This window comes from Drosophila suzukii, chromosome X (genome assembly GCF_043229965.1).
Source record: "Drosophila suzukii chromosome X, CBGP_Dsuzu_IsoJpt1.0, whole genome shotgun sequence".
In the NCBI taxonomy this organism is placed as follows: domain Eukaryota; kingdom Metazoa; phylum Arthropoda; class Insecta; order Diptera; family Drosophilidae; genus Drosophila; species Drosophila suzukii.
The window spans coordinates 10,760,432-10,777,778 of NC_092084.1; the positions used below are offsets into that span (position 1 = coordinate 10,760,432).

At 46.7% G+C, this 17,347-nt stretch overlaps 6 protein-coding genes across 9 annotated transcripts; 4 read left to right on the forward strand and 2 right to left on the reverse strand.

The window, feature by feature from the left end:
- The first annotated feature begins 63 nt into the window (after positions 1-63).
- meso18E lies at positions 64-5,536 on the forward strand. 4 transcript variants are annotated; one of them, XM_017079679.4, is made up of 5 exons: positions 64-198; positions 890-1,180; positions 2,934-3,940; positions 4,351-4,419; positions 4,483-5,536. In XM_017079679.4, the coding sequence occupies exons 2-5, from the start codon at positions 1,178-1,180 to the stop codon at positions 5,099-5,101; spliced, it is 1,698 nt and encodes a 565-aa protein (XP_016935168.2). In that variant the 5' UTR covers positions 64-198; positions 890-1,177; the 3' UTR covers positions 5,102-5,536. The 4 variants fall into 4 exon arrangements, with proteins under 4 accessions (XP_016935168.2, XP_016935169.2, XP_016935166.2 ...); XM_017079680.4 differs by having other exon boundaries at positions 118-205; XM_017079677.4 differs by having other exon boundaries at positions 135-275.
- On the reverse strand, positions 5,519-7,631 carry LOC108013731 (probable RNA-binding protein CG14230). The gene is made up of 4 exons (XM_017079675.4): positions 7,358-7,631; positions 7,004-7,293; positions 5,843-6,935; positions 5,519-5,779 (listed from the first exon to the last, which is right to left on the reverse strand). The coding sequence occupies exons 1-4, from the start codon at positions 7,533-7,535 to the stop codon at positions 5,613-5,615; spliced, it is 1,728 nt and encodes a 575-aa protein (XP_016935164.2). The 5' UTR covers positions 7,536-7,631; the 3' UTR covers positions 5,519-5,612.
- A 502-nt stretch (positions 7,632-8,133) lies between these two features.
- Positions 8,134-10,297, forward strand: LOC108013679 (Golgi resident protein GCP60). Its single transcript, XM_017079598.4, has 4 exons — positions 8,134-8,396; positions 8,463-8,890; positions 9,068-9,517; positions 9,576-10,297. The coding sequence occupies exons 1-4, from the start codon at positions 8,249-8,251 to the stop codon at positions 9,993-9,995; spliced, it is 1,446 nt and encodes a 481-aa protein (XP_016935087.2). The 5' UTR covers positions 8,134-8,248; the 3' UTR covers positions 9,996-10,297.
- A 463-nt stretch (positions 10,298-10,760) lies between these two features.
- Positions 10,761-12,201, forward strand: Tcs4 (Threonyl-carbamoyl synthesis 4). Its single transcript, XM_017079603.4, has 2 exons — positions 10,761-10,973; positions 11,034-12,201. Exons 1-2 carry the CDS (start codon positions 10,783-10,785, stop codon positions 12,079-12,081), a joined length of 1,239 nt encoding a protein of 412 aa, XP_016935092.2. The 5' UTR covers positions 10,761-10,782; the 3' UTR covers positions 12,082-12,201.
- Positions 12,202-13,146: 945 nt separating this feature from the next.
- Cdc42 (Cell division cycle 42) lies at positions 13,147-15,445 on the reverse strand. The gene is made up of 3 exons (XM_017079594.4): positions 15,282-15,445; positions 14,221-14,539; positions 13,147-14,157 (listed from the first exon to the last, which is right to left on the reverse strand). Exons 2-3 carry the CDS (start codon positions 14,506-14,508, stop codon positions 13,870-13,872), a joined length of 576 nt encoding a protein of 191 aa, XP_016935083.1. The 5' UTR covers positions 14,509-14,539; positions 15,282-15,445; the 3' UTR covers positions 13,147-13,869.
- A 665-nt stretch (positions 15,446-16,110) lies between these two features.
- LOC108013690 (uncharacterized) lies at positions 16,111-17,299 on the forward strand. The gene is made up of 2 exons (XM_017079609.4): positions 16,111-16,270; positions 16,356-17,299. The coding sequence occupies exons 1-2, from the start codon at positions 16,248-16,250 to the stop codon at positions 16,651-16,653; spliced, it is 321 nt and encodes a 106-aa protein (XP_016935098.2). The 5' UTR covers positions 16,111-16,247; the 3' UTR covers positions 16,654-17,299.
- Positions 17,300-17,347: the final 48 nt, after the last annotated feature.

Below are 17,347 nucleotides of genomic sequence, written 5' to 3' on the forward strand. Positions count from 1 at the left end.
CGTAGCGGTCTATGTGTATATGTATGCGTGTGCCTGTGTGAGAGCTCGGGCCCCTGTGTGCGTGTGTGTGTGCGACTGCCGTTAGTATCGGGCAACGGGATCGCAAACAAAAAGTTCAGTTTCAGTTTCGTTGTTGTTTGGATTGGTTAGTTTTAGTTGGTTAGTTGGAATCTCAGGACGGCGGACTACGGAGAAACGGTAAACGGTAATCGCGTTGTCCGGCGAAAGCGAAACGCGCGCGTATTGCTCTTTCGTTTCTCTCAGTGCAAATGCAGGTCAGCGAAAGCTTCTAGTGCGTGAGAAGAGAGACAGAGAGAGTGAAAGAGAGTCGTGCTTGGCATGTGTGTGTGTGAGTGAGAGCGCGAAGAAAGGAGGATCTGCAGAAAGAAGAAGAGAACAGGGACGTGAAATGCAACAAAAAAAGAGCTTTACTTTGGTGGAAAGTTGTGACCGCACTAACTGTAAATGTTCGCTCGGATATTCGTGAGTGTGAACGCAGGGCACATGTGCATCTGATTCCGTGATTTGTGATTTGCTTTTTTTTAGATTTCATTTTTTGTTTTTTTTTTTGTCTCGCGTTTGTGTTTTATTTTTTGTTTTCTTTTTATTTCGCGTGTTTTTGTCGACGTTGCCGTAGCCGATGAGCCGCCGTCTGAGGCTAAAAGGTTAACTTCTAAATATTAATAGTCGATGTCGGTTTGTTGTCAACAACCAAATGCGAGTAACGCCAAAAACAACAAAGAACAAGTACAAAAATCGCCTTCATTCGTTTATTCCGATTTTCATTTTGTTTTTGTTTCGGTCTTTTTTTTTTGCTGTGCCTCACAAAATCGTTGTTCTTGTTGTGATTCGTTTTTCTTAACATATGTTTATTGGGTTTTTTTTTTAGACATAACCATTAAGTGTTGCAAGGGTTACGTTGCGTTCACAATAGTTAGATACATTTGAAATGCAAACGCCGCCAGTCCGCAGCATCTGTAACAAGAAGAACAACAACGAACAGAGGAGCCGCAAGAGCAGGAGAATCCGCCATTGAAGCACTCGGAAGAATCTGAATCTGAATCTGAATCGGTAGCGGAGAAGCGGAGAGAAGAAAGACAAGACCCCGATCCCAGCGTTGCGCCTCCTCAGCAGAATCGGGGCATCCATTAAGCTGCTGACAGAACAAAATTCCCCAATGGTAAGCAACTGGGAGATCAGCTTCCAGAGCAGTAGAGCTATGGGTCTCAAAAAAATAATAATAACAGAGATCTCAAGATTCGGAAGTGCTTGAGGATCCGATCGGAATGCCAAAGCCGTTGCATGGATTATCTGCCGCAGTGACTATCTTTAAAAATCTGCGAAACAGTTCTCGCGGCGCTTAGTCATCTCTGCTGGGGGAATATTTCGAAAAATGTAGCACGGTCATGAATGAGTTTTTACCAACGGCATGATACACAAACAGTTCTGGTAAAAATCACATATTCCCTAAGAAACTAGGTAAATCTCTTTAATACCACGAGTACCGGCAGAAGATTAGAAATATCTTTAAAATAAAACAGGCTCATTCCATGAAATATATAAGTTAACTTTTAAAATCTGCAACCTATTTATATAAATCGAATAGCAGGAGCCAATTTAAGAAGTTAAAATTTTGTTGTTTTGTAGTCAATTAATTGTTAACAAAATTTTCAGTTTTGTTTATTCTAATAAGTTGTCAATGGCTGTATATTAATATTCTCTACAGACTGCACACATATGAACAATGTGTGTATATTGGTCATTTACCAAAATACATTCGTTAGCAAATCTGCGATTCTTAAAACAAACTTTATCAAATGTAAACAGGAGTATATCTTACTGAAATCATATCGATAGAGTAACAGTGGTTTTTCTGATTGTTTTATAAGATTGTAGGAGGTCCAAAATCTCACGAACATATAAAACAGATGTCATGTAAACCAAAATATTATTATGTCATGGAAACAATTTAGTCAAAAATTTTTCTTTTCGTTTGTGAAACGTCCTTATTTTCATAATTTAATAACAGAAGGTAACTCATATACATATGTAAATACATCTTTCTAGAGCTCTGTGTCAGATCTTTTAAGTTAGAATTCTGAAAGGTATATCTTAGTCACACATTCTGAAAATATCCTGTTAGTTTGTATGATGTTTAATAGTATCATCATGTTTATGATTTCTGACAGAAGTTTGGAACGCAGTGAAACTCTATAAACTTTATAGTTTAAAGTATATACATACATATTATAATTTTAAAGATCAAGGGCTATGTTAGCATAAAGCAATGTGCATATAAAAGTTAAAGTCTATTAAGCAATGGTTTAGGTTATTACAAGCAAAATGTCAAAGTTAAAAATAAAGTCTACGGCATATAGCCGAATATAAAATATTCCTAAGAACCTTAAAAGCCATTTCGCACCGTCTACATCTATTTTTTTGAACTTTTTCTTTATGTTATGCATAAAAAATACCAAAAGGAAATATTTATAAACTTTCCGCCAATGGAATGGGCCGTATTCTATAGCTCCCATAGGAGCAATGGAAAAATTAATAGAAATCAAATTATAGCTTCGTTCTATTTCATAATTTTCTTATCTGGGGTGAAGCAATTTTTTAGCAATATAGAAATATAAGTTTAACTGGATTGGCAAAATCCTATGAAAAACATAATGCAATGGAACCATCGGACTCTCTACTGTACGTTTAATTTTATTTATATAATATGGTTTAAGAAGCAAGGGTATATACACCTTTACCTTTATTTCTTGTTTAAACGAAGAATATCTATAATTTCATAGTTATAAAGGAAATCCTCTGCGTCGAGAACCTTTCATATTTATCTTACAATTTTTTGCTGTTTTTATGTGGGCGACTTTTTCTTTATCCGATCGTAATGTCATTATAATAACTTGTATCCTTGATCCCCGCAGGAGACAAAGAATCCCCCGCCGGTGACGAGCAGCTACCACCACCAGCGGGCGCCGCGCACCCCGGAGTCGTACTTCAATGTGCCGGAATCGGTGGCCCTGCTGAACATCGTCAAGTCGGAGCGCATCCAGAGCGCGTTCCAGTCGAACCGGAAGAACCATGCCAGCGTGTGGGAGATGGTGGCCGAGGTCCTCAACCGCTTCAGCACCCGGAAGCGAACGGCCAAGCAGTGCTGCAATCGGTACGAGAACCTCAAGAAGATCTACACGCAGCTGAAGAAGAATCCCGAACGCCATGTGCGCCGCAACTGGCCGTACATGTTCCTCTTCAAGGAGATCGAGGAGCAGCGCGGCGAGTGCTGGGGCTCGAATGGCAAGCGCCTTGCCCTGATCTCCAAGAACCACAACGAGCTCTCCTACTACCAGCGCCGGCGGCAGGCGGCCGAGCTGGGTGTGCTGCTCAACAAGGACAATCTCACCCCGCACCAGCACAGCCTCCTGCAAAGCCTCAGCCAGAGTGGCCAGAGCCATTCGCACGCCCACTCCACGGACTCCTCGCAGAGCGGGAGCAAACTGGAGCGCTTCCTGCCCAACCACTTTGTGGAGGCGCAGCTGAACGAGGTGGCCTGCCCCGTGGGTGGATCCGCATCCGGCGTATCCGGTCTGTCCGGTGGTGGCGGCGTCTTTGACGAGAATCCCCTCCAGATGCATGTGGCGGCCGCAACCGCAGCAGCAGCCGCTGCCGCCGTCGCCGCCCAGAAACGTCACGAGCTCCAGATGGCCAATGTCGGCGGCGTGCAGATGACGCCCGAGGACGACGACGAGGATGAGTCGCAGCGTCCAGCATTTAAAAACCACCTCCATGGAATGGGACACGGCCACCCACTTGGTTTGGGGCATGGTCCAATGGATGACAGCGGGGAAGGACCCGACTTTGAAAAGGACTGCAATGGAGCCCTCAACATGCACCACCAGAACAACAACCACCATGAAAATAACATATCCATGAAGTGAGTATTAGGGAGGTGTATCCAAGGTACACCCATGGTTATCCAGAACCTTATAGGCAAACCTTACAATCTTTGGTTGAATTTGTAGGGTCTTTTGATATTATATATTTTTTAAGAACACATTTTTTAAAATTGTTATTACAAGTAACCAAAACAAGGGTTTAAACCAAGATTCTTGATCTTGAAGTTCGCCAAACCTAGTTCATGAAAATCAATTGCCTACTTTTTAGCGACTTCCTGGGGCGAATGTTAAAGATATAAGCTAAATAAAAGATATGTTTTGGAGCAGTAAAAACCAGATCTAAAATATATATGAAATATATCTATATATCTTGCATTTCTTATGATATTTTAGTTGACCCATTGGTAACATAATTTCTAAGACTTTTACACCTTTCTGCTACCCACAGGTCGGAGCCCCTGTCGGAGGGCGAGTTCAACCCGGATGACATCCAGCTGATGCAGACGAACTACAATGGGTGAGTGCTCCGGCAGCCAGAAGGTGTTGCCGTTCCCCACTGACCAAATCCTTGCTCTCACAGGGCACAGAACTACTATTCGCCGGGCCTGGACCCGAATATTCTGCACCCCGACGTGATTGTCGACACGGACAACTTGTCCGACTGCTCCTCGTCCACCACGCTGAAGAAGAAGCGCAAGATGTCCACCTCCACGGATGGCGACAGCACCAACTACGAGCTGATTGAGTATCTGAAGCGGCGGGAGAAGCGCGACGAGGAGTTCCTGAAGCGGATGGATGCGCGTGAGGATCGGCTGATGAACCTGCTGGAGCGCACAGTGGTGGCCATTGAAACGCTGGCCGTAAGACGGACACTAGCGTCGTTGCCAGTGGCGGCGGTCAGGGAGGAGAAGAGAACGCCATCGGCAGCTGGTCCCTGTGCCTTTTCACCGCCCCCAGAAGCTCAGTTCGCAGCGCCACCACCACCACCAGCAGAGCAGCAGTCCAGTTCGGAACGCAACACTGGCATAGCGCCACCCAATAGCAGCAGCTCCATGGCCACCGGCGGGGACCAGATAAGCACAACCATTGAGGTGCCCGATGACGGCGATAGCAGCGGTGAGGATGCCCAGGTCGCGGACAAGTCGGCCGTCGTCCCAAAGGCTGGCGAGGAGGAACGGGCCGAGGTCAGACAGACGTAGAATACCCACTACTTTAACATACGGTCGCTTGCTAGATCTACTTAAGACTTCTACCTACCTACATATAATCCCTCCGGATGAGGACACAGTGCCAAAGAAGAGCCACGTCTCGAATTTTTATTGAGATTGCCATTTTTACTTAGAGAGCCAACGAACGTGCTTAGCGGACGAGATAAACTTAATGGAATGCTGAGCACCGCAATTATTGTTGCAGCAATATTTTTAAATCTTTTAAATTAGCTTTTAGTTAGGCGGAATCCCACCTACGGATGCCAAATGAATCTCAGCACAAAGCAGGATTCACATCGCTACGATAGTCTAGTTGGAGCTGCAACGGGGCTCAAATGCATTTGTGCAGCAACTTAAGCACAATCATTTCATTTTTTTTTTTTGTAATCTAGATCAATACATGTACGATTAAAGAAAAAAAAACAATTGTGGTTTATTTTACAGAGGTAAAAGCCTAAAACTAAAGTCCGTAGAGTTTAACCTACGGATCAGGCCAAGGGTATTAGCGATTTGCCTTTTTATTCCGGTGCTCTTTCATGTTCTTGCTGGGCAGGTTCTTCTTGGTCTTGGCGATCTTGTTGCTGATCAGCAGCTTCAGACGATTTCTCACCTGGTCGTAGTCGGCCTGATCCACCTCCGGCTTTGTGGACTTGAAGAACTTGGCACCCTCTGCAAAAAAACAAATTAGTAAGTAAGATAGCAGCAAATGAAATCACTGATTGATGCCCTTACCCTTAAGCCGAGGATCGTTTTTGGGTATGAAGAAGGACTCCAGTTTGATTTTGCTCTTCTTCTGTTTGGACTGCTTCACTGGCTGGGCCTGGTTTTCCTTGCTGACTTCCGGTTCGTGCTCCTCCTGAGGCGGTTTTGCTTCATCCTCGCTGTCGGAGGAGTCATAGGAAAACGGATTGAGCGCGGCCAGTCCGAGCTTGCTGGCGGACGCCTTGCCCACCAGGATCTTTTCCTGGCCCAACTTCTCCAACTGGTCCTGGCGCTTGGCCACCTCCTCGCCTGGGGCGCTGCCAAACATGTCCAGCAGGCTGAAACCCTCGCCGCGGGTGTTGAGGGAATCTTTTAGAGTGTCGGTGACCATGTAGAAGGCCGTTTTCGAGACAGGGGCTGGGTCATCTTGATTTTTGTTAATCTCCTTGCCCTTGGTCTTAGTCTTGGGAGCCTCCTCCTCCTTGGGCTGCTTCTGGCGCATTAGCTTCTGATGGTCCTCTTTGGCCGGATCGAAACGCAGCATCTTCTTGCTCTTCGCCGGCTTACCGTCATTATTGTCAATCTTATGCCCCACAACCTGCTCCAGAATGTTCATCTGCCACTTGCGCTCACTTTCCTCCGGCTCTGGCTGATCACCAGGGGGCTCCAGTTCCGCTCCCTCCTCCTCCTCCTCGTCAACAAAATTGGATGTGATACGAAAGCGGGGATCTATGCTTTGTTTGCTCTGCATCTCCACCAGACGCTCGCCCTTCTTGCCTTTGTGCTGCGGCAGGACGACCTGCTCCTCCTCCTCCTCATCCTCGTCGCCTTCGAAGAGATCGCGTTTTTGCTTTTTGGACTTCTGGGCGGGCTTGGCCTCCTCCTCCTCCTCGGGGTCGCTGAACTTGATCCTCTTCGCCTGGCCGCCGTCCACGGATATTGCAGACAGCGCCTGCTGGATGGCGGACTTCTTTTGCTGGTGCCCCTGCCGCATCTTGTTGAGCGACTCCTTGCGCTTCTGCTCCGCCTGGCTGACCTGGGTGTCCGGCTGCTGTTTGGCTGGCTTGCGGTGCTGTTCGATGACGTGCAGCGGCTTAGCGTCGAACTCCTGCTGTATGACAATCTGTAAGAAGAGAGAAAGGCGGTTAGGATGAGTAATGAGTTGAGAAGGTTCCTTGAGCAGATACCTACCCGGCCGTTTTGCATAGAGTGGGCGGCGCGCTTCTTGGTGATCAGCAGATCCGCAGAAACCTCGTCGTCGCCGATCTCCTCATCCTCGCCGAAAACCCTGCGCTTGTTCTGGTTGCTCTGGGCCAATAGCTGGGATTTCTCCGTGAATACATCGGTCTCGGCTGGCTCGCCCTGCTCCCGCCGCTCGTTCTCCTCGCGCTCCCGCTTCAGTCGGTCCAGAAAGGACTCCCTGGCCAGGGACACACGCAGCTTCTCGCCGTGCAGCTGCTGCCATTTCAGCTCGTTCACGCCTGCAAAGTTAAGTTGTGGTTACTCCGTTTCGTTCCTCTCTCACTGTTCATCGGGCCAACTCACAGTACTGGGCATCGTCCGTCTGCAGGGTGACGAAGGCGATCACCTTGGTGGCCCCATCCTGCTCCTTCCGCTTCAGATCCACATGCTCCACATAGCCGTAGTCCTGGAATAGGCTGTGCAGGTCCGCCTCCACGGTCCTGTCCGGCAGATCAGCCAGGAAGAACCGAGTGCTGGCCATCGTCAGGTAGGTTTTCGGTAATCTATTCACAGAAAACAACACGATTCCACGGCACGTGTGAATTCCAAATTCCGGCCACAACAATAGAGATGATAAGCAGGCGATAATTGCGAGGTACCGATAAAATAGTTCGAAAATTAAGGGTATTCTTTAATAATTGAAGGTTTAATAAAGGTTTTTTAAATCAAATTTAATGACAAAACTCAAAATTATTTAATGCAAACCAATGTAAGTAAACGTTGGGTAATAACTATTCTATTAAAAGCTGCAATTAGTTGTTAAATTTTTCAGAACTTAAAATATGCATAATATTTTTTTGTAATGTCCAACGTTTTTAGTAAACTAAAAATATTCTCCATAATTTTATTTCAAATTAATGTGATACCAAAATAATAGGGATTACTCGGGGTTTCATGAGTTGAAGGAAGGTCTGACAAAGAGCTAATAACCAGCTGACCGAAATTGACTAATTTTGCAGCTCAACAATTTAGGGAGCCCCCTTACTTTTTTGTTTCGAGCGTTTAAGAACACCGTTATAATATGGTGACAAAATTATCGTCAGCTCTCAAATCATCGATGATGCATCAATAGTATCGATAGTGCCAACGATAGTCTGACAACTCTACGTCACAATTCATTCTATTATTTTGTTTTGTTTTGTGCGAAAAGTTTGCAGGCCAGCAGGCGTGGAATAAACCACAAGCGACGGCAGCATGGCGAGCGGGACAAGCGGGACGAGCGGCGGCAGCAGTAGCAGCAGCGGAGCGGCACAGATGGCGGACTCGACGGCGCCACCGTCGGCGGAGAAGTGGGGTTTTCCCCTCACCGAGCTCTACCGCCTCGCATTCACGTTCTACAAGAGTAAGTGACCGACCTCGGCTGCCCGGCCATTCCTAGCAGTTAATACCACCCTTACCCCACCCACAGGGAACTCCGGCAAGGCCATCCACCTGTCGTACGAAGATAACCTGAAGCTGATCGCTTTCAAGCAGCAGGCGGCTCTGGGACCCTTCAACACGAGTCGTGCCCCTGCGCTGGGCGTCCTCGATGTGATCGGACGCGACCGCCAGCAGCACTGGCAGCTCTTGGGCGAGATCACTCGGGAGCAGGCGATGGAGGGGTTCGTCGACCTGCTGGACACCATGTGCAGCGCCTTTCGGCCGTACATCGAGGCCGTGCGGCAGGACCGAGACGAGACGCTGCGCAAGGAGCTGCGCCTCATGGAGCAGGAGAAGGAGGCGCGCGAACGGCAGGAGAACGCCCAGCAGGAACTGCTCGAAGAGGGCTACAAGGAGGAGTTGCAGCGCCGCCAGCTGCAGGACGCCCTCAACAAGCAGACGTACCAGCAGTTTAAGGTAGACAGTCCATCGATTTTGTTTGACCACTAGACACTCTGGCCCCTTTGCACCTGTTGTCGTGCTCAATAATGCATGCTAATTGCTGGGTTCCCTGCCATTGAATGGGGGTCATGACCCAGTTTTCAGGCAATTGTCATGTCCTTGTCACTCACCCTTTACTTACTCCTTTCGCAGCTGTATGCCGAGAAGCAGTTCCCAGGCAATCCCGAGCAACAGGCAGTGCTGATACATCAGCTGCAGCGGGAGCATTACCACCAGTACATGCAGCAGCTCCATTTGCAGAACCAGAATCAGCTTCAGATGCAGAATGCAGGGGAAAAGGGTCATCAGGAGGACAATGCCCCTGGCAATAACAACAACAGCAGCACAGACTTGCCCAATGCCATGGAAGGCCTAAAGCTCGGCGAGATCGAGACTCAGCAGGAGGCGGTAGAGCAGCACGGTCATGCTGAGCAGGCTGACGGCACCGTGAATGAACAGCTTGGCGAGGAAGAGTACGACGACTATGTTATGATCTGCCCGGCAAAAATCTGGACACGTCCCGACATCGAACAGTTCAAGACTGAGGTGTCTGCTGGCGATGGCGACGGCGTCATTACCATCGGTCACGGCGACACGGTGACGGTGAGTTTGTATTTTAGCTACTTTCAAAAGCAAGGATCTTGATTCTGGCAATTCACAGGTCCGTGTGCCCACCAACATGAACGGCAAGTGCATCTTCTGGGAGTTCGCCACGGACAGCTACGACATCGGCTTCGGCATCTACTTCGAGTGGGCTAAGCCGGTGACCAACGAGGTGACCGTGCATGTGAGCGACTCCGACGAGGATGAGGACTGCGTGGACGAGGACTACTTGTCCACCACCGAGGACCTGGAGTCGGGCTCATTGTCGCAGGAGCGCGGTGCGGTGAGCAACCCGACTGCCCCGCCCAAAGCACCCATTTCCATTATCGTGCCCATCTACCGGCGGGAGTGCTACAACGAAGTCTACGTGGGTTCCCACTCCTACCCCGGCGAGGGCGTCTACTTGCTGAAGTTCGACAACAGCTACAGCATTTGGCGATCCAAGACTCTGTACTATCGCGTCTACTATGAGCGCTAAGAGGCCAAAATGTATTTAATATCCACTAACTTAGAAGAATCCTATCTCTGTACGACCGGCTAATGTGCAAGTCCGGAACTTTCTGTATGTGCGTGTGCGTGTGGGTTTTGGTTTTGGTGTTACGTGTACGTGGATGCATCTCCGGAAAAACAACCAACGGAATGGACCATCTTTCCTGCGAATCGGCGGGTGGCATTTTCTGATTGAAACCAATATTATTTATTATTTAGTTGTAACCGACAAAGACAAGTCCAAAATTCAATTTGAGAATAATAAACCAATAACAAGACACCTGTACATAACCACTTTTTACAATACTTAGCAAAGGTTAAAAACATGTACTTATTCCCATTCCTTAATCAACCATTAAAGGCAAGCAGCATTTATAAAGTTGTTCAGATAAAGAGATAGCATTATCGCTAAAAGTATTTCTAAAGTTAACGGTAATTTCTTTGTCATACATTTTTTGTACGAAAGTTTGGGGCTTTATTTTCGGCGTAAGGTTTTTATTTCTTTGATATCAGAACTTAAGACTTTTTAAGTAAATATTTGCTAGTAGCTTTCTAAAATATTTTAATAACCAGGTCTGGAAACTTTTTAAATGGTTTATATACAATTTTTCAAAAAATACTGGTAAATTATTTAAATAAAGTTTAAACACCGCTGTGGCTTAAGAAATATACCAACATAATGTTGTTTTCAAAAAATACCAAAAACCCCAGAGCGATACTATCGATACTTAAAACCATCGATAGCATCGATTGCTTGTTGTTTTACCCACCCTATTATGCATGCACTCAGGTGTTTAACCGGCAGTGGAATTCCAGTGGGAAAAGCTTTTGGAGAAGGGATCAAACGCCGCCTCAGCTATGTCCTGGGTATCGAGACCTCCTGCGACGACACGGGCATCGCCATCGTGGACACCGCCGGACGGGTGAGGGCGAATGTGCTGGAGTCCCAGCAGGAGTTCCACACGCGGTGAGTACCGGGACGCACTTCTCCAGAAGCGGATCAGAGATTGACCAGACACCTTTGCAGATACGGCGGCATCATTCCACCCAGGGCCCAGGACCTGCACCGCGCCCGCATTGAGTCCGCATTCGAGCGCTGCCTGGCGGAGGCTCAACTGGAGCCAGAGGAGCTGACGGCCATTGCGGTGACCACGCGTCCCGGGCTGCCACTAAGCCTGCTGGTGGGCCTGCGCTTCGCCCGGCATCTGGCCCGTCGCCTGCAGAAGCCCCTGCTGCCGGTCCACCACATGGAGGCGCATGCCTTGCAGGTCCGCATGGAGCATCCGGAGCAGATTCCCTTCCCGTTTCTCTGCCTGCTGGCCAGCGGCGGTCACTGCCAGCTGGTAATGGTCCACGGACCAGGTCGCCTCACCCTTCTTGGCCAAACGCTGGACGATGCGCCCGGCGAGGCCTTCGACAAGATCGGTCGCCGACTGCGCCTGCACATCCTGCCCGAGTATCGCCTGTGGAACGGCGGCAGAGCCATCGAGCACGCCGCCCAGCTGGCCAGTGATCCGCAGGCCTACGACTTTCCGCTGCCACTTGCCCAGCAGCGCAACTGCAGCTTCAGCTTTGCAGGCATCAAAAACAATTCCTTTCGCGCCATCCGGACGCGCGAGCGCTTGGAGCGAACGCCACCGGACGGAGTCATCAGCAACTACGGCGACTTCTGCGCCGGTCTGCTGCGTGCCGTCAGCCGGCACCTGATGCACCGCACCCAGCGGGCCATCGAGTACTGCCTTCTGCCTCAGGTGCAGGAGCTCTTTTGCGACTCCCCGCCCACACTGGTCATGTCCGGCGGGGTGGCCAATAACGATGCCATCTACGCTAATATCGCACACCTGGCCGCCCAGTACGGATGGAGGAGCTTCCGGCCGTCCAAGCGCTACTGCTCCGACAATGGGGTGATGATCGCCTGGCACGGGGTGGAGCAGCTCCTGCAGGACAAGGAGGGCAGTCTGCGCTTCGACTACGACCAGATCGAGATCCAGGGCAGCGCGGGATTTGCGGAATCGCAAGAGGAGGCTGTCACCGCGGCGGCCCTCAAGTGCAAGTGGATCCAGCCACTGTGCTGATGATCCCATCTGGTCAAAGCTGATGTTACTGTTTTTGTTTTCTTATGAGAAGTTAGAGTTAGACTTTCTTTAATAAGTTTAATATTGTTATTAGAGGAAATTAAATCTTTTAAATTGTAAGCCATGTTGTTTTACGCTATAGAGAGGCATTCATTTGTTATTGGCTAAAACACAAAACCATTTGGAAACCATTCAGAAAGGTTTTTCTATTAACTTGTGTCCTTAACAAAGATGTTGGGAAACTATATCCATAAATCCTTGGGCACCTAAATTTAGAATTGTGGCTTTAACATCAGCATAAACTTCAGTTGGTGTTTTATCACTTACTCTTTTCAACTTTTAAAAGTAATTACTGGAAATGTTCGTCACATGAAGATTGTACAAATGTTAAAAACGCATACGATCAGAAAATTCTCTTGAAATGCTGATGAATTTGTTAAATTGCTCACCCTTTCACAAACTAATTGTTTTTCCTCCTTTGCTCACACAGAAAATAATCATTTCGTTTTGGATTTCGTTTTATTATAAGATATTATCTGAAATCAATAATGTTAAATCACTAAGGTCTAGAAAAAAAATGTAAAAATTGATAATGTATACATATAAAAATATTAAAAAATGCATTAGTTCGTATTTTCTCTTCTTCTTTGTTGATTTTTACTGAACTACAATACAAATTTTTCTTGCTGTTGCGGTTTGTTTTATTGTTATACTTTATGGATTATACATATTTAAATATATATATATATATTTTTTTTATATAGATTGTAGATTTCAGATGTGTTTGTGGATGCAACGCCTAGTTTTCTTTTAATTTATTTTTAATCATATTTCAATACTCTTATTTTTATTACATAATAAGCTTCACTTTCATATTTGCATGTTAGCGAATTCCCTCCTACCTCCGTTGTTTGAACATTACGCCATCAGTAATCATAAATATTTTATATAATCCTCGACTGCGACTTGTTTATTTTTCACGTTGCTGTTGGGACTATATAGACTTGGATTGCAAGTGTTCCTATCGAGTGATGCAAAACAAAAATTGCATGGTTTCTCCGTTCCTTTTTGTTTGTTCTGGATTGTTTTGTTTATAATAACTTTATATTTTGTTGTCTCCTCCTTAATTCTTGTATATATATATAAAGAAATATATATAAATAATTTGTTTTCGCTATATTGATATTGTGTTTTCTCTCTTTACTTAATAAGAAGATTGCGCCAAAAACAAGAATGCGAGCAGCAATGAAGTCGGTTTTTCGCTTTGATTTCAACTGCTGGGCGGGGTTGCATTGGCTGGGATTGGATTTTCGGCTCTTGGCTGGGATTGGGTTGAAGTTTTGAGGGGCGGAAGACGGTCCCCGAGTTAAAAGCCACTGCCCAGTCGGCTGGGACAGTGGGTAAATCATAAAATCCGAATAAAAACCAGGCTAATTGTGGCTCCGCAGGAGGAGCACGGACATTACTGACACAGATTCGGGGCTACGAAAGAAGAAAGAGGGAGACAGACAGAGAGAGAGAAAGAGAGACAGAGACAGGGGCAGATGGAGGAGGCAAAGTGGCTTCTGGAGTACTGGGCTGGACTGGGCGCTCCGGGAGAAACGATTGCAGAATAACATAAATCAACACATATACACATATATATATTCGTATATATATTGAACGCTTCTCGACATTTTTCTTGGAGGCTGGGAAGGAGTCATTGCGATAGTAGAAAGCCAGAATGAAAGGGATACATCATCGTGTTGGGGCTGGTGTTGTAGGGGGGAGGGAGGGGGCATTGAGGAATTATAAGAATTTGCACTTCCTTTTCTTTGTCGGCTCTGGCGGCTCCAGGGCGGCCAGTATGGCCTCGTCGAATACATTTTTCAGGCCCTTCTGTGTCAAGGCCGAGCACTCCACATACTTGACGGCCTTCAGCTCCTTGGCCAGCTTCTCGCCCTGCTCCATGGTGATGGGCTTCTGCTTGTTCTTGGCCAGCTTCTCCAGCGTGCTGGTCTCGTCGCGCAAATCGATCTGTGTGCCCACCAGCAGGAACGGTGTCTTTTGGCAATGGTGTGTGATCTCGGGCACCCACTAAGGAGAGGCGGAAAACAAGGATTAGTCATATAGAAATCATTAAATATAAGTACACCTCACCTTCTCCTTGACATTCTCAAAGGAACTGGGACTGACCACCGAGAAGCAGACGAGGAAGACATCCGTCTGCGGATAGGAGAGCGGACGCAGGCGATCGTAATCCTCCTGGCCGGCCGTATCGAACAGGCCCAGTGTGTAGGGCTCCCCGCCGATCATCACGGTCACCGCATAGTTGTCGAAGACCGTGGGCACATATTCCGAGGGGAACTTGTTGGTTGTGTACGAGATGAGCAGGCAGGTCTTGCCCACGGCTCCGTCGCCGACGACCACGCACTTGATGGTTTGCATGTTGTTGTGCAGAGGGGCTGGCTAATGACTCCTGTGGATTTAGTCAATTGGGGTTAGTCAGATAGTCAGAACAGAGCAGAAATCAAATGAAAGTGAGAAACGGCATCGAACGGGGTTGCCGGACTGGGGTGCGGTCATGTCCTGTCCTGCTCCTGCTACTCCTACTCCTTTCAGTGTGACCGTTCGTCGCGGGCCCCCTTATCTATTATCTATTATCTATTCTATGCGGAGCAGCGCACATATCTGGGCAGACCGATTCGATGACTCAAGCCGAAGAAAGAACGAAAAGAACGGAAAGCAAATGCGCACACAGATAAGCCGGACGGGCATCAGAAAATTCTGATTGGACACACACACACACCAACGCACACACGCACAGCGAGTAGGGCGGCCTGCAGTGGTGTGCGTGTGCAGTGCGTGTTCACTTGCTCGAGAAATGCAGTTTTTACTGCACTATTACTATTATTTGTGCTTATTTATTTGATCACGGGACCAGCCGCCCAGTCAGCTGCCATTGTTTACTTGTTTTGCTCCGTAATTAGCATTTATGGCCAGATAATAATGGCCTTTTGCAGGCTAAAAACTAATGAAATTCGGAACCAATTATTTATCACACACGCACACTGGCGCACGACCCACACACACTACACACACACATACAAGCAGGCCCGTCATCGACATTTCGCTCCGTTTTCATTCACTTTTTACAGGGTAATTCTTAGATTTGTCACTGTTCTTTGTGCCCCGCGCGATCAGGCACATTTTCTACTTACAGTTTATGGAAGTTTGCAACCGCTGGCGAGTCCGTTCCGAGTTTTCCGCTTTTCTGGGCTGGGCTCGATTCGATTCGTATTCGTATTCGTACGTACGGAAAACTACTATTTCCTTTTGTGTGTTCGTGTTCTCTCTCTCCAGCGAGCTGTTTGCGTGCGAGTGACTAGCGCGGCGTTGCCACCTGGCGACAGTGCCCCCAACCGGCTTGCGGAGCTGGTATTTTCGGTATTTTTGGAAGCTATTGCCGGGATATATATCTATAGATCCCTTTAGATCGGAGTTGTATAATAGAATCTGGAGAAAAAAACAATGGAGCAGCGAATGGCCAGGATAATACTACATTATCTACAGTATATCAGCAAGTTATGTTTTTTATTTACAATTTTGGATATTATTAGATATTCCACGATATAAATTTGAATTGTCAAATAATAAATAAAAAATAAAAAATGTAAGTAACTAGCTGTTAAACACATAATAAGTAGAAATTGTCGCAGTATCTACAAACGGTTTACAGAATTTGTTCTTTAGGTACTAGGAATTATTATACTTATGTTCGATTTTCCACATTGAAGCTAGAATAGATTTAAAAGGATGTAGCAACTTGTAGAAAATTTTAGAGGAACACAACGACATCAAATGGCCACAATCACTCGTAAACGTAACAAATCAAGTTTAAGTTCTACTTCAATTTCGGATAAAAACACTCGGTTTGTTTTTAGAAAGTATAAATTTTTTTAAAATTACGGAGAATGTGATAGCGAAATACTGATAGATACTAGTTTTATTAGGTATACAAAAGCACTTAACAGTGCTTCGCAAAGCTGAAATACTGAATATTATCGATACATCGATACTATCGATACTCGCTGGACAAGGTTGGCGAGAATATCAGAAGAGAACAAAACAATAAGTCAATCCAATACAAGAAAAGGAACAACCAATTCGCTGGCCCCGGAATCGGAATGGCTGGATTTTTGAAGACACGGTTAGTCGGTCAGATCAGGGACCAGGACAGGCCAGGCACAAGGAACACCATTCTCACCACTTCCCATCCTTTTAATCCTCCACAGGAAGCGCAGCCGGGAGGACGATCTGCCCTGCGAATCGACGCCCCTCTCGAAACGCATCAACAACCTGCACCTGAACTACGACGACGGGAATAGCAGCAGCAGCAGCAGCTGCAGTATTCCTCCCCTGCCAGGAGGAGGAGGAGCAGCTGGTGCAACCGGCGGTGGCCCTGGTGGCCCCGATGCAGCCGGCTACGAGTACAATCCCGAACTGGGTGCTGACCAGAATCCATTTTACTATGAGAAGAACAAGATGCTCTACGACCTGCATGTCGAGCGGATCAAACGGAGCAGCCAGTAGCCAGTGGTCAGTGGCCATTAGCTGGTAGCCGCCTGGATTCGGACTCCTGACACCGCCATTCAAGTGCCAACCGAGCTCTCCACCACCACAACACTCTGTAGTCCTAGTTACTTAGCCTGTAGTCGCGTCCGTTCATCCTATTGTGCCCACGGAGCTGGAGACGAGACCCTCAGCACTGGCGTTTGTGTGATAAGCATTGTTTACTTGCAAAGCATTTTAGCATCGCCTCGGATGCAGACATATAATACTAACAGAAATCGAGCCAAGACTTACCCAAGCACGCACATGCACATATGTATCCCCCAACCAGCCCCCAATTTTAATTATATACGTATAGTTATTCTAAGAATACTCTAAGAACTGTCCGATTTTCATTATCATTATTTTGGGGTCCCGATTGGGGGAAAATTCTCAGTTTTCTATTGAAATATGATGGCTTTTGGGGGTTTTGTGTTGGATTGGTGCATTTCTTGAATCGCTGGAGGTGCAAAATTAAGCTACAGCGACCTGAGAATAAACAGTCTGGGTTTTTTCTAAAGGTAGTTCACCATATATGTAGATACAAAATTGGCTTATTTCTCAGTTTTAAGATTGGCTCGTATTTAATAATACATAGTACACTTAATAAATTATTATAAAAATAAAATATTTGTTTTTTTAAACCAAATCTTTAATCTTGGCCTAGCCATAATAT

Bases quoted from the DNA above. Each gene is read 5' to 3' on its own strand.
- meso18E (XM_017079679.4), top strand. The intron at 3,941-4,350 runs GTGAGTATTAGG...TGCTACCCACAG, and splicing joins GAAAATAACATATCCATGAA to GTCGGAGCCCCTGTCGGAGG. The intron at 4,420-4,482 runs GTGAGTGCTCCG...TTGCTCTCACAG, and splicing joins ATGCAGACGAACTACAATGG to GGCACAGAACTACTATTCGC.
- LOC108013731 (XM_017079675.4), bottom strand. From the start codon at position 7,535: ATGGCCAGCACTCGGTTCTTCCTGGCTGATCTGCCGGACAGGACCGTG. The intron at 7,294-7,357 runs GTGAGTTGGCCC...TTAACTTTGCAG, and splicing joins GACGGACGATGCCCAGTACT to GCGTGAACGAGCTGAAATGG. The intron at 5,780-5,842 runs GTAAGGGCATCA...GTTTTTTTGCAG, and splicing joins AAACGATCCTCGGCTTAAGG to AGGGTGCCAAGTTCTTCAAG.
- LOC108013679 (XM_017079598.4), top strand. From the start codon at position 8,249: ATGGCGAGCGGGACAAGCGGGACGAGCGGCGGCAGCAGTAGCAGCAGC. The intron at 8,397-8,462 runs GTAAGTGACCGA...CCCCACCCACAG, and splicing joins CGCATTCACGTTCTACAAGA to GGAACTCCGGCAAGGCCATC. The intron at 8,891-9,067 runs GTAGACAGTCCA...CTCCTTTCGCAG, and splicing joins AGACGTACCAGCAGTTTAAG to CTGTATGCCGAGAAGCAGTT.
- Tcs4 (XM_017079603.4), top strand. From the start codon at position 10,783: ATGCATGCACTCAGGTGTTTAACCGGCAGTGGAATTCCAGTGGGAAAA. The intron at 10,974-11,033 runs GTGAGTACCGGG...ACACCTTTGCAG, and splicing joins CAGCAGGAGTTCCACACGCG to ATACGGCGGCATCATTCCAC.
- Cdc42 (XM_017079594.4), bottom strand. From the start codon at position 14,508: ATGCAAACCATCAAGTGCGTGGTCGTCGGCGACGGAGCCGTGGGCAAG. The intron at 14,158-14,220 runs GTGAGGTGTACT...GCCTCTCCTTAG, and splicing joins TTGAGAATGTCAAGGAGAAG to TGGGTGCCCGAGATCACACA.
- LOC108013690 (XM_017079609.4), top strand. From the start codon at position 16,248: ATGGCTGGATTTTTGAAGACACG. The intron at 16,271-16,355 runs GTTAGTCGGTCA...AATCCTCCACAG, and splicing joins GCTGGATTTTTGAAGACACG to GAAGCGCAGCCGGGAGGACG.